The 15,029-nt window shown below is 38.4% G+C and overlaps 1 protein-coding gene across 5 annotated transcripts in view; it reads right to left on the bottom strand.

Annotated features, from left to right (window-relative positions):
- Positions 1 to 10,819: 10,819 nt before the first annotated feature.
- The window catches only part of LOC108034014 (involucrin), a 64,158-nt gene continuing 59,948 nt past the window's right edge, over positions 10,820 to 15,029 (bottom strand). For all 5 annotated transcript variants that reach the window (XM_050885015.1, XM_050885014.1, XM_017108743.3 and 2 more), the window contains 2 exons: positions 12,895 to 13,172; positions 10,820 to 12,830 (listed from right to left, as the gene is read on the bottom strand). In XM_050885015.1, the coding sequence (XP_050740972.1) occupies positions 12,716 to 12,830; positions 12,895 to 13,172 (393 nt within the window). In that variant the 3' untranslated portion in view covers positions 10,820 to 12,715. The remainder of the gene's footprint in view (positions 12,831 to 12,894; positions 13,173 to 15,029) is intronic.

Raw genomic sequence — 15,029 nt, 5'->3', positions numbered from 1 at the left:
TTCTCCCCTCCTCTAGCTCTCCATTTCTCTGTTTCTCAGTTGCAAGTTCAAAGTTCTCTAGCGACCCGATTGCGAATGCATTAGCAGATGTACTCGTGCAATACTTGCTGCAAATTCTTGACCCAGACTCAAAAACAGATCTGAATCAAAGGGCGCGCCCTACTACTCCTCAATGCACGGCTGTGTCTCTGTAGATGCTTTCTTTTCTCAGCGATTCCACGGTTCATTTTTTGCTTAATTCTTCAGTCAATCCTAAAAAGTACTTATATCTAAAAATTAAAAAAAAAACTAGATTCTTAAGTATAAAGATTTTAATTTTAAACCGTAGAAACATCTAACAATCTTTTCTTTTTTTTGTCAATGTAATTCTCGTTTATTTTCTCCTCTTGCATATGCCTTTAAAATGTTCTCCCATTCTGGAATAAAAAAACGACGGTTGTAGGTATATGCCCTTTGTTTGCCGAGATATGTTTGTTATTGTTTGTTTGTTTGCTCAACATGCCGCGGGTTAGGTTCTCTTAAGAAGTGGGATCAGTAATTGCCTTTTTTCGCCGGCGAACGCCTCAAGATATGCTTTGATTTTGACCGACTTTTTTTCTTATCTGAGGGGGAAAATCTCTTTACTTCCATTTTTCCTCATCCACAGAGTTCAAGTTCAACGCATCGTTGCGTGAGGTCTTCGGAGGGGAGTAAAAAATTCCCTACATTGGAAGAGGTATTTTCGATTTAATAGGCAGTTTGTCATAATATAAATAAGTTAAATTAACAGTCGCGAAAAGAGTGGTATTTTCTTATCATAAACTCAAGCCAATAGGTCCACGAATATGATTGTACATTTTGAAAGGTAACTATATTTTAATATATTTAAATATTTTTTTGGTTTCAATTTTGACTACAAAAGAGTATATCTTCCCGCTCCTAGTCTTTCATTTCACATCTTAGCCACTTATAATGCGTTTCTTGAGATAGAAGTTTGAATTCCTGGAGCTGTGCACGTGAGTCATACAATGATCTCATGCTGCGGCCTCCTAAAAACTTATGATGCCCCTATTTCAGTGCATCTGCTTTCCCTTTGTCCGTTGCTTCGGTGTGCGTCAGTCTGCTGCGGAATCTTCCGAGTTGGTAGCTGGTCCTCTTGTTTTTCGACCATGCTCATGAGCACGTGGACAGTTTCCGGGAGATAAATAGAGGAAAATGTGGGGGAAACCGAAGGTTTGGATAGATATATATATTGTTAGCGGCCAACGTGTCGCTCGGCACGTTCAAACATAACACGGAGCGCACATTGAGTTAGTAAGCCCGTAACCGAAAGCCGAGACCAAGAGCATTTTGATTGATTAAACAGACGCACGACAGCTGATGACCTACTCCTGCCGCCCAATTAGTGCAACCTAATGGTCCCACCTGCAATCCGAAATGACAATTTTTGGCTCCCCCAACCAGATATTTGGGTGTAGAAAAACTGACCAAGCTTTGTGGCTTAATTGCAAGGGGCCAACAAGGTGCTGGGATTATTACCGGTTGACCCTAGCGGTTAACACCCGGTTACCTCATCTGCATATGTGGCCCCCTCCGCGCGATTACGAAATCTCAGGCAACGGATTTTTGCATACATTTTTCTAAACTTTTTTTTTATTTTATCCTTTGTTTTTTGCATACAAATTGTTACGTTTTTTGTGGCCCAAAGCACCGTTCAAAAATATGTAAGAAACATTTGTGGGAAAAGTGGGCAACTAGAAGGTAGATACAAAAAATAGCTGGAAGTAGCAGCGCCAAAATATGAGTTTTATGCAAATTGCTTGGTAAATTTGTGATATTTGTGTCTTCGAGCGGTTTTCCTTTTGTCCCATCCTACACATTTTTCTCTTTCTCCAGAAACTCGACTCCCCCTTTAAGCCCCTTTTAACCTCCTGCAACCGCTTGTATTTCTCCGTTTGCGGTTATTGTAAACCAATTTGCTTATGTGATTTGTCTTTTCCACAGAAGGTTTTTCCCCCCCCACTCCTGTCTCTCTCAATCTTTATTACCCCTTTGGGTTGTGGGTTTGTGGGGAGGGCGTAAAAAGGGGTGGTCAACGGGGAGGCGAAGGTGTTTAATGGCCCCAGCGTGATGTGTTGCCTATGGGAAGGTGTGGGGAGCAGACCCTGACATTTGACAGAATTGTGGGGAACCTTACCCCATGTCATCTTCTGCTTTTCCTGTTGTAATTTTTGCGGCTTTCAGAGGTACAGCGAAGGCAAAAATATTGTATCCACCACAAATTATATAGTGAAATTTACTTACTTAAAATAAAATAAACTTTAATTTTTCAAACGCTATTTCTTGATTTAAGTACAGATTTATAACATTTTAATTTCGTTTGATTATAAATAGATATGCTCACACGAATATTGTACTTAGTTGTGGTTATAAATCCAAGGTTAGCTGTGAATATAAGAAAGGGCAGGATTGTATCTCTTAAAGGGGCAACACTTTCATTGACTTCCGTGTGTTGAGTCATCTCGTCGATCTCCTCTTTTCCAGGTTCGTCAAGTGCCTTTTGCCATGACTCATGGCCACCCAATACTCCAATAAATGTATTGTGATTCAATTGAATTTGGGAATTACCCTACTGTTTGTCACCGCATTTGCAGGTTAATGTGTGGTTAATAATAACACAAAAATGAATACTAATTAATGTGTCTTGGTGTGATAAAAAAACACCATTTGGCTTTCAACTTTTATAAAACAATCATCGTTTTTTTCAGGAACTTGGCAGTACTTTTTTAGAATATTTTCTAAGGAATGTAAAACGGATTTAAAGAAGTGTAAAAATTCTGCGATCAAAGTACATATTTTTAATAATTCCCAGTCCAAAAACCTCTGGCTTTCCACACAGTAATTTGGTTGGACAATTTACCAAAAATGTGGGCCAGACAAAAGGTTTTGACCTGCGATATCATAAGACACAGACTCTACCTTTGGGCTCACATATGCGATGAAATTCAATTAAATCGGCAACGATGCCGAATTTCAATTTCGGTTTTCGGTTTTTCGTCGTGTTATTTACAAGCTTTCAATTCAAATGCGATAAATGACAAGGGGCCAAAAGCGGCGAGCGCACGGATTGCAGATCGCAGAGCCAGAAACCAGCGCCAATGGCCAAGAGATTGCATCAGACAGCCACAGATCACTTGGTTAGAGGGGCGTTGGGGCAAGGGGATTCGAGTCGGGGGCCCGAGATTATGGGTACTCACATTCAAGACCAAATCGATGTCGAAGTCTGTTCGAAGCGAGTCTTGGCCTTTGGGGCGTTGTGTGGCTGGCAATTAAATTGCAAAATAATAATTTTTATTACCAACTTGACGGCGTCTACTGCGGTGGAAGAGTCCCCATCTGCGACTCGGTCTGCGGCCTCAAATGAAATGGAAATCAATTGCCCAGAAAGAGGCAAGAAAGGTGCGATAGTGCGCAGATCGAATCCTCAGATACCCATGAGTTATTAGTGAATGCCTGACTAGATCCTGGATAAAAACATATAAAATTATTTTACACTATTTCATTTTTATTAATTATATCATAAATGTAAATATGAGGAACACCTAAATCTACAACGTTCCTTTGTAGTATTACACGTTTTGAAAAACAATATTCTGTACACAATATCTTTTACTTCATAATACCCTTAAAGGTATTTGCTTTTATATCGGTTCTGCCAAAATTCCACATCATTTCATTCATCTAGGGTATCTTAAGGATAGGCCAAGATGCCATGTTAATTGATCCGACTTATACGCTTTTGCGGGGGCGATTGGGTCGTTCGAGTTCGGTGTCGATGCAGTGGGTAGATCTTAATAATTGGCCAATGGCTTTCCCATCTAGCCGTTAAACGTAGGAAATCTGCCTATAAAACTGAACCAAGATCGTTCAGTGACCCACAGATCCGCGCCCCACCCCTCTGGGGGTGCCAATGTGTGGGTGTCATGAAAATGAAAATGGGGCGAAAGGTTGTTAAATGATTAAGAGGCGTTGCATTAGCAACAATCCTTAAGCCCCCCGGATTCCCGCCTCCTTTTTCTTGGGTGTCTGCCGGAGACGACGGTGCATTAGAAAGTTCGTGGGAAGTCTTTTCAAGTGGTTGCCGACCCGTGGAACAGGGGAGGGAAAGGTGGGAAAATGCTGGAAAAAAGGAGTGAAATGGAGGAAAGGGGGCTGAAAATGTCGACTGGCTCTGGCAAAAAGTTTTCGCAGCCAGTGTGAAATGGTTTTCATAAAGGAAGTAAGCTGCACACTAGTGCACATATGCAAAACTTAAAAGGTGGTAATGAAAAGCGCTAATATACATACTAACACACTAACATATGCACTGACAGAAAAACTTGGTAGGAATGCGAATGCTCTAGAACTTTATGTCTTCGAAGGCTTTGAAGTTAAACTTTTTCATTTTAATTTTATGAATTCTTTTCTTTAAAATAAAAATTTTCTTTTAAAAAGATTTTATTAAGGAAAACCCAAAAAAAGGGGTCTTCAAAATTGTTTATACTATATTGATGTATAAAATCTTACCATCATTACCATCTGTTGAAAAATCTTCGTAAGCTTCGTATCTTAACTTTTATTAAGCATTATAAAAAATTGTCTACAAGTTCGGCATATTGTGTAAAAGAAAAGGTGTTGGGATAAAAAAGTGTTGACAAAAGTATATTCAAACTTATAAAGCTTTTTTGTATAAATTTTCCCAGTGTATTTGCTGTGTTTGCATATGCACATTTTATGTTAATTGAAGCAATGCGTCAATGGCAATTTCCTTGCATTCCTTACCCTGCTTTTTCCATCCCTTTTCCCGCTGCCCTTTCTTTTCCCTTCTTCGTTTCCCTCTTTTGGTTATGTCAACTGTGAAAAGCGCGTCTTGAAAAGGTGGAAAATCTTGAACCATTTCGCAAGAAGAACCAAAAACTTTTATTTCCATGTGTTCTACTCTAGTTGGGTGTGTGGGCGTAAACCTAAGTGAACTCGGCAAAATGTGGGCTAGAACGGAAAAGCTATTAATGAAAAGGAATAGCGAAGAGTGCGTTCTGCCATACCACAAAAATAATTTAAATTATAATGGCAACTTCTTGAAAGCTTATTTGCTGGGATAAAAGTATTTAAAGAAATTAAAAATATGTTTTTATTCGCTTTTTCGAAAAACTCTTACAAACTTGTAAGCATGCATTCCACTTTTTTTTGCCATATCAGCAATAAAAATGTTCCAGCTTCGCAATCACTTTCCTTTTCCATTTTGTAATCAACATAAATGTGATATTTATCGCCTTGCATATTTGGCCAACATACTTAACCACCGCTTAAGTGTAATTGTGCCGAACAAACATTGAACATGGAGAAACTCCCTAAGCAGCTAATCAATTATGATCAGGCGAAAGACCCCAGTGCAAACATAACTGCTACCACGCCCTCTTGACGCCCAGCGCCCATTTTCGTGGAGAGGAGGAGGAAAAGCGCGTTGCAACGATTCCCAAGAGGAACATTACAGGGGCAATATATGAGCCAAAGGAGCCGAACAATTTCCGGGGCTAATAATAAATATCAATAAGCCAAAAATTTATTACCAACTAACCGCAGAATCTGCAAGGGCTTCTGTGCTTCTTCTGCCAACGAACTCCATCATTATGGCCGTCTCTTTCTCTTGGTATCTAACATCTCTTTTGGCCGCTAACTTGCCTCTCTTTCTCACCACTTCCCTCTTTATCGCCTGCGGTGCCAACAAATCCCTTTGATTAATTCTAATAGCCTCAGATGTTCAGGCTCGACATCATTTCTTTCGTTTAATACTCAATTTGGTGTTGTTCTCTCCCTCATCACCCCTCTCGCTTACTCGCAGCCGCCTCTTTCTCGCCACTCTACCCCTCTCACTCGCTCCCCTACAAGGCGTCAAGTTGTTTGCGTTTCTGTTCTGTGACTAATATGCAAACAAGCGAACAGAGCAGCAGCAGCAGCACAAACTTGGCCAATAACTTAACTTGGCTCAAATGCTGCCTCCTGCCACATGACCCGTCCCGTACCCCCTCGCCCCTCCGCCCTGCGCCATGCGCCCTGCTCCCCTTCTACACAGGCACACACTCTCTCACATGTCATGGGCAGGCTGGGGCAACGTCTACGCACTCGCCAACAAGGAGATACAAAAATGGAATTGGTAGGAAGAAGGAACGGATACTCTTTAATATTCAGAACTGAATAATGATCGATTAGATCAAAAACACTTTAAAACTTTTCTAGAAAATGTAAGAATTTTAATTTTTGTTGTTTAGATATTAGGCAGGTTGGTAGCCACCTTACTATTTTAGGGTTCTCTTCCTAAACTGCTATAGTATTTTGTCATGGATGTCATATTGAAGTTAATGTACCTTTTCCCTAGTACTAAACTTATAAGTAAAACTGTCTTTTAAAAGTGCAGAAATTAAGTAATTGCCTAAAGCAGTAAGTCTATGACTCCCAGAATTTTAAATCATATTTATTCCTGTCTTAAGAACTAATGAAAGTATAAAGTTAGGTGCAATTTTATTTTCCAGGATATTATAATAATCTAGAGATATTTCGGCATTCTTAAAAGTGACTAGTTTAAGTTACTAAGATGTAAAACTTACAATAAAAATACTGAAGAACTGTCTTTATATCGGGGAAGTGCATCCAGAACAATCCATACCCCAGCGAGGGCATGAGAAGTGCGAGAAGTAGGGAGGAGAAGTCCAAGAGCGTCGGGACCATAAAGATAAGATTAGCACACGATTCGCAACGTCGCAGCTGTTGTCGGCATCTCGGGAGTTGGACTTCGATTTCTTTGTTTTCGGATTCCAGACAGCAGCCAAAATGTTAGCACAGCGCTTGTCAATGGAATTTGTTTACTTGTTAATTCAGAAAATCACGAAATGGGAACCTCAAATGACTTAAAAGAGCTGTTCATTTACGCACACCGCATTTGTCTGAACTCCCAATTTTCCTCGACTGTAGCTGACTGCTCGTTTTAGTGAAATTCGTTCAGTGTTCTGCTGTGTTTTCATCTCTGACTCGTTTCGGTTTTCCTTTTTTTTCCGTTGAGTCAGGTTCATCCTCTGAATTTACCTCGTTCTTTATACTCGTTCGTGCCCCACATGCTTAACCCATCATAAGGCCGCATATCAAGATACATTTGTATCTGCAGGGGCTCTGGCTCAAGTGTAAATATTTTTTACGAGCCCATCCCATCCCATCTTGTATCAATGGCTTTCGAGGAGTTGCGAGGATACTCGCGGCCCAGACCCTTTCTTCCTTTGTGTTGTGCGGGTGCTTTAAGTGCGCCTTTTGATGTGTGAAGCGTGCCTGGCCACTGGGGTCGATGGTATTTATGGGCCTAAGGTCAATGTTGAATAACCCGGCACGATCTCAAGCCCCACACCCCCCGGAGCATTTGGGCCCCTGAGTAAAGGTCACGGATGTCAGAGTTCTTCACTTGAATGTTAAAGTAGGGGTAGAGATTTTTGAGATACGTGAGGAAAGAATTTTTGTAGTTTAAATTATAAATTAAATTAAATTACATTTATTAAGGGAGACTTTATTTTATTGCAGCCAAAATGGTTGTTTTAAATATTAATTAAATGTAGAATAAATATTCAATGACATTCCTACTCTGACTCTCTATTTAAACGCAAAACGAATAACAAGAAAAGGGAACAGAAATTATGAATTATTATTTATGAATCCGCTTAAATTACCCAAAAAATGAAGTTTCGCCAATCAACGGCAGCCGCAACAACAATTAGGTACCATTAAAACTACTGGCTGAAAACAAATTGAAATTAGTTTCGGCTGGTGGCAATTTACGCATAGACGCTTTTTCCAAGCAATTAAAAGCGGCGCATAAATGCAAATTTGCGAAATTGCATTAATGCTTAATTCTTTGTAAATGTTTGCAATTTTCCGTTAGCCAAAGAGAAACAAAAAGTTATAAAAACTGTAAGCACAAAAAAAATGTGCACATTCATAAATAAGTAGGTTCTGGCTATAGTGGCGCGTGTGTTTACAGTCTGAATGTTTTCACAAATCTGTCGGGAAATAAAAAATAAGTGTGGAAAAAAGGTGGCACGGGTTTGCGAGATGCCTAAATTTTCTGTAATGTATTACTAAACATATTAATTAAACTACGCTTAGTGCCGTTATTCGCATCGAATATTAACTATTAAATGTATATAATTTTAAAACTTTTTAAAAGTTGATAGTAAAGTCCAAATAAAGTATTCAGTGTGTGATTTTATATTTTAGTCACAAATATATATATTTTTGAGTTCTTAATTAGCTTAGAATTATATTTCTGAATAAATCAAAATTATACGAAAAATACTCTTAAAATTATTTATTTCAAATGACAATAATTAAGCCGTTTATATTATTTGTTATATTATTCTTACTTATTCAAGAATGATTTTTGTTTTCACTATAAAATAATTGAAATCAAATGAATGAGTAAAGCAAGAACTATAATTTGACAGCTAATGTAATATATATTTTTAGATGCAAAATAATATTTCGGTTTACCAATTTAATAGTTCATTTATTCAGAGTGCTTTCGTGTAATAAAGAAGTTGTCTTGTCAAAACTGACAACGTATAGTTTCTAAGAATATCGTTTATAAATGGACTGCTAATAAAATAATATGTGCCATAATATTTTTTTTACTTTACCAGGACGTGGTAACATTTGATCTAGCTGTAGTTTGTTCTATTTTAAAACACGCTTATGCAAATGTATCTATGGGATCTGCTTGTTTTGCACATCTACACACACTCTGCACAAATTTTGCTCACCTATTCGGCATATAATTATTATGTCAGATCATATCGCATTGAAAGTTTTCAGCAGGAAATTAAATGCAATTTAGCGAGGACTTAAACGCCGGACGGCTTTGCGAGTTAACTTCAGGTGTATCTGTGTGTGCGCATAAGGGCGTATCTGTGTGAGGGCACAGGTGTAGTTGTGTGCGGGCGAAAGGGAGTTTCAATTTAAGCGCTGCGGCATTTTCCGTTTGCAGGCATTTCCGGGTGGGAAACGGTGGGAGGAATGTCACCCACTTGAAATGTTCAGTGGGTGTGCGAGTGTGTATGTTTGAATGAGGTGGAAATTAATTATGCAGGCATATCATGGCTACTCCTTTCTCTTTCCCAGCCACTCGCTCCCACACACTCAAACAGTAGCATCCTTTCCGTGTGCGGTTTTAATTTGTGAGCCCGTGCCCGTGCATTTCGCCTGATCCTTTTCCTTTCCGCTGTTTGCCATTGCAATTTCCCCCCGCCACGCCCACTTGCAGCGGCCCCTTTGCCACGCCCACTCGCCCATCGCTTGTTGCCGCTTGGGAAAATGCCTTGTTTTTTTTGTTCCACTGCCCCTGCGTTGTTTGCATTTCCGTGTGATTTCACTTGGCAGGCAGAAATCGATGAATGGCGCGATTTGGCGGAGGGACTCCTCGAGAAAAGCACTTTAAGGTCCCGAACCCATTGGACGGCATTCATTGCAGTTTTACTTGATTTCATTTAGCTGCTGCTTGCTTTATCACCCATTGCCACTCACGCTTAGAGCAGCCACTTTGGCCATAAATCCAAAGTATATGTGAAGATTTGACTACTAACAAATCAGTCAGTTTATTTAACACAAGCCGTACAAAAGACGAGTTTATTCGTCTTCGTCCATTACTCAACACAAAACTCTTTTCAAGCGCAAATAATTTATTTTTAAACAAAATCTGATAAGACCATACGTAATTTGAAAGCCACGTTATAGTTTTAAATTTCACTTCAAAGTTATGACGTCAATTAAAAATTTGGTGACGCCAGTAAATTTAGAAATAAGTGTTTTCCCAGAAATGCTATGAATGTAACGCAAATGAATAATTTGATGAAAGTTTTGCGACGGAAATTCCATTGGTTGAAGGGTTTTGGGCCCAAGAAACAGCTTAAGACATTTCTATAACAAACCAACTTAAACTAACTTATTAAATAAGGCTTTTATTAATTCCTTTCATTTTCAAGAATTAAAAAAAAAAAATTTAAAAAATGTTATTTAGGTATTATTATTATGATTTTAGAAATCGCCAAAGCGACAGATCTATAAGATTGGAACTAAGTGAGCTTATCTCCGTTGTGGTTGCCTTGCCCGTCGGTAGGTGGCGCTATCATCCTCGTTAGCCCCTCTGGGTGCACTCCACTTATAAATTCTATAAATTTTAGATCATAATGTGACCAGCACCCATCCCGACGTGCGTCCGTGTGTGCTGGGAAATTACACCTGTGCTACGGTGCAGGTGGGTGGCGAGTGGGAGGCAAGTGGATCAGACGGCAAGGTAGTATTTGTTATGCATTTTCATTAGCACACACTTTTCAGCTTAGACGCTGTTACTAACAGAAAATCGGCTCCCAAAATGGGACGGGTTTCAATCGAAAAGCATGCAACGGGTAATTAGGAGCCTGATAAATATACATAGATAATAGGCCCATAAATCCATAAATTAATGGGAAAATTACTAATAAATAAAGCTGTTTTGATTCTTACTAAAATATTCCCATATAACTCGCTTAAGCTTTTTTCAAAAAAATAAAACTCTTGGGCTATAAACATATTAAAGAGCTATTCCCAGCCCCTCATTAGTTGCAGCTTTTACTTTCCTCTCTTGACTTTCCCCACCTGGAAATCGTTGGACCGGCTCCTTTAGCGCCAGCCTGGTAATTAACAGCACTACGTACATGTCAAAAGCCGCACCTGATCATTAATATTTCATTGTTTTGTTGCTTTTTGTTCACTTTCATATTTATTTGGATTTTTGCATAGTAATAATATGTTTCTTTTATTAGTATGGTTTTGTTTTTCAGCTTAACGCTTACATTCGTTTTTATACATTAAAATTTATGCTAAAAGTTGTAAATAAAATCATTTTGAAATGTAATCTTCCGTATATTCTGCTTGGTATCTTGTGGTAGCTTCTATTAACAATTACACAGATTTATTGAAATATTCACGTCACATTCAACGTCGCATTGAGATTGCGTTTTCTATATGCGTATGCTTACTCGAAAGTGGGGTGCGAATTTAAATAAATATTTTACCTTGAGCAAATAGATCGCCCGCAAATTATGGCCCACATGCAATAATATAGGGTAAATAGAAATGAGGCACAGGCCATTAAACGGCATTTGGTGTCTGGCCAATGGGTAAATAAATTCACAATAATTGAAGCCCCAAATTCCGTTTGAAATTAATAATTGAGCTCATCGATTGCCAGAGTGCAAATGTCATTAATATGCAAATGCGTAATGCAATCCAGGACATGATTGTGTGCCATAATTCGTGCCGAGTGGTTTCATTTTGGGTGCCGCTTAAATGTAGGTTTTATCTAAAATATATATACAGTGCTTGGTGTGGAAATATGTTTTATGTAACTTAACTAGGGGCTGGGCTCGAATCAAATGAGAATGAAATTTCGTTTAAGATAGTTTGCTCTCAAGATGAACTCACGCGATACTGGATATATCCTAACTTTGCTTAAGGTGTCACTATCAAATGCAGGAAAAAAGCAAGAGAGGTTGTGGCCTAGTTACGTTTATATGGTTTATACATTTATCTTGATATATTTCAATGGATTAATTCCTATATTTTGTGTTATCCGCCTTAAATGCCTTTTGCCTTAGTGAGTTCAATGGCGGGTTTCGCATTCGATTAAACATTCATGGTCGTAGAAAAAACAAAATTAAAATTTGACTAGAAATTAAATATGAAAATTTAATTTTGTTTTTGTTGCGATTTTTCAAGGATTGGCTTTGTTTGATTTGTGTTAAAACTTAGCTTAATTAACATGAACAATATATTTCGCTCATAAATTGATTTCATTTGTAATTTAATTATTTGTTTTTGTTTTCGTGTGTTTATTATAATTAAATAACATAACATTAGTCAATTAAAACTAAAAACGCAGTCAATTTATATATTTGGAATTTCATTTAGCATACGCATAAAATACACATAATTCACTCTGGTTTTTTGTGGATTTTGAATATTCGAAACACTCATGAACAATGCTACAGTGTCGTATTGAGTAAAACATGCGCAAAAAAGTCTTATTTCCTTTTGCTAAGTATGTAGATTTTTGAATGACGGTTTTTTTGTTTTCAATTATTTTAAATGGCTTATTGGATTGAGGACAAACAGCGTTGTGCTCTTAATACATCTAATACACAATCAGCTGATATACAAATACGTAATGAGTATGTGTATCTTTGGGTGGATCGATTTTTTTGTTGCTAAAAAATGAGTTATTTATTTTCGACTATTTGAGACTACTCTTTTAAAATGTAGTTTTGATTTAAAACTGCCAGTTCCTAAGCTGCTGAAACTTGGTTTTGGTTATTTTCAGAGCTAAGGTCATATAAGAGCAGACTTGTCTTTATTGAATTTAACATTTTTGAAATTTTTCTGGGAAATTAAGTGTATTCTCTAACAAATCGACCCATCCCAGTGTAGAAATAGATTTCCTTTCGCTTTACTTTCGTTTGGTTTTGTATAGGATATGCAACTAAATTCACGTCTCACTTTTTGCTTTTACTCTTGTTAGAAAAGGAAATTTTCTCTAGTTTCCCTTCTCGTCCGCTTTTGAGTGTGCCTCAGACTGAATAATACTTTTCCTGGCTTTGCTCTGCTCTTCCCCGGGGAGATTCATCGCTTATGACATGGCATTATAGGCGGGTTGTTCGTGTTGCTTGGGACAGCGACCATGTTTGTCCATGTAGGGGCCGAACTCACAGGTGGGCGGCTTGCAGCGACCCTGTTGTATGCACCTGTTTTATTGGGGGGATAGGAGAAAGTCAGGACTGGGATTGGAGATTTCTTGGGACCACTTACTTGCGATCGTTCATGGCGAAGTGCTCGTTGCCCCTCTTCAGCCAATCGCAGTCGTAGTTTCCGGAACTGCAGTCGCACCGGCACTGCCCGTCGTCCTGCAGGATCTTCTCGAAGCTCTTCGGACAGGTGCAACTCAGTATGGTGGCCCGCACCACCGACTGCCCGTAGTTGGCCATGGCCGTGTCCTCGTTGTAGGTCGATCGCTCGATGCAGTGGCACTCCGTGTGATTCACAAAGGTTCGCTTCTCGATGACACTCCGATGTTTGGTGCTTTTCACCTGCGGGAAAACGGAGTATGGACAAATCCTTAATTAAATGCCACAAGCATATCATCACGTACATTGCACATCCACTACCCACCCCCTCGGCTTAATTATGCCGGCCAGCTATTTGCATACAGAGCTTGCATAAATGACCCCCGAACTCCGTGACGTGCTGCCATTTATAATATATCATATATATCATCGTAACTGAACTAGCTCTGGGGAGTTGACAGTTTCCTAAGCTGACTGCTCATCAAACTTGTTGTCATTGTTGCCTTGGCTCGTTGTCAGTCGGTTATTGCAACAGCTCTTGTTATTCTTAAATGAGTTGTCAGTTGTCAGAGCAGGGGCTTAGGTGGTTATAGATTTATTTAAATGTATTCAAGGAGCATTTTCAGGTTAACAATATGTTGATGGTCCCGCTTTGAATTGAAAACATTACCAGAATATCTCTAAGCTTTTTACTTTAAAAACCTTTTGTTCAGCGCAAATTCTTGAGTAACAGAAGGGCTCTATTCTTTAAAAAAAAATTATTTAAAAATTTTTAATAAATTAAATATTTTATTATTCAAATTTAGATATAAATTATATCTTATGTGATTTCTACTATATTATCTAACCCTATTAAATAACTTAATCATTCAACATTTTAATATAAAATATTATGGTGATCATCAAAGTGATTCGTTTTAAACTCAAAATTACTGGGCAATGTTGAATGAGTAAAATATTTTATTATTCAAATTTAGCAATAAACTGTATTTTATGTGATATTTTAATCATTTTACATTTAAAAATGCATGGTGCTAAAATATTAATCATTTCCAAAAAATCATAATCCCTGGAGTGCCAGTTCTGGTTTGGGTTTTATGTGTCTCTTTTATATTATATATGAATTGCTTTCATTTTGAAGACCCCCTTTTACAAATGATGTAACGCCACTGGCCGAGAGCCATTAACAGACCACAAAACTTCTACAGCTGCTGAGGCTTGGGATTGGATTGGTCTCGTGTTGCCAGTTTGGTGGCTGGTCTGCGTCCACATTTCGCTCCAATCCCCCTGGACTCCCCGGAACTGTGGGTCTGGTTGCATGACAAGTGCAAAATGATGAAATGCGTATGAATTGCATAAATTAAGTTGAATTCGTTTAATTAAAATAACAAGTTGGCCATTAATCAAGCCCTGGCCACTCATCCAGTGCGAATATCTTAATTCGTACGAAGTAGAAAATCGAGAAAGGGAAAAGCAAACAAATGACAAGGAAAAGGCTGAAATATGCCAAAAAAATCTGTCATAAATTGCGAGTCCTGTGAAGCATTTGAATTTTGATTGGACGCATCAAAGCAGAAAAAACTAACAAACCAAATAAGATGACAAAACACGAAAAGGGAAAGCTCTATCGGTCGTTTGAGGTATTTATGAAAATACTGGAAATAGAGTTCTTAGCTGGGTTCGCTTCGTTTGGTGCTGTGTGGTTATTTCGGTTTATGTTATGGTTTTTCTCCAATAAAAATCCCTATGAAAATGTAACCTGAAAGCTGCAACGAACTGAAAAAGTTTTTCCCCAACCAACTCCTGAAATTTTGTTTGCTGCTGTTGCATTCAGAGAGGCACAAAATTCCTTGAGAAACGGGCGTTTTTCCTCACAAAGAGCAACAATAATTGCCGGAAACGGAAGTGCCAAGTGCTGGTGTTGTTACTTTACTTTGCCCAAACCACAATTGTGCAAAAAATTGCACTAAAGTGCTGCTGCTGTTTCTCCTGCTCAGTAAATATGCAAATCTGAGCCTAAACACTTAAAGAAACATAGGGCAGAACACGTTCCTTAACGTTGGAGTTCCTTTTTTTACAGTCTTTAAGATAAAATAGTAT

The sequence above is a fragment of the Drosophila biarmipes genome, chromosome 2L, assembly GCF_025231255.1.
Source record: "Drosophila biarmipes strain raj3 chromosome 2L, RU_DBia_V1.1, whole genome shotgun sequence".
NCBI classification, from domain to species: domain Eukaryota; kingdom Metazoa; phylum Arthropoda; class Insecta; order Diptera; family Drosophilidae; genus Drosophila; species Drosophila biarmipes.
The sequence above is the reverse complement of the archived record's forward strand: the minus strand, read 5'-3'. Positions and strand labels throughout refer to the sequence as shown.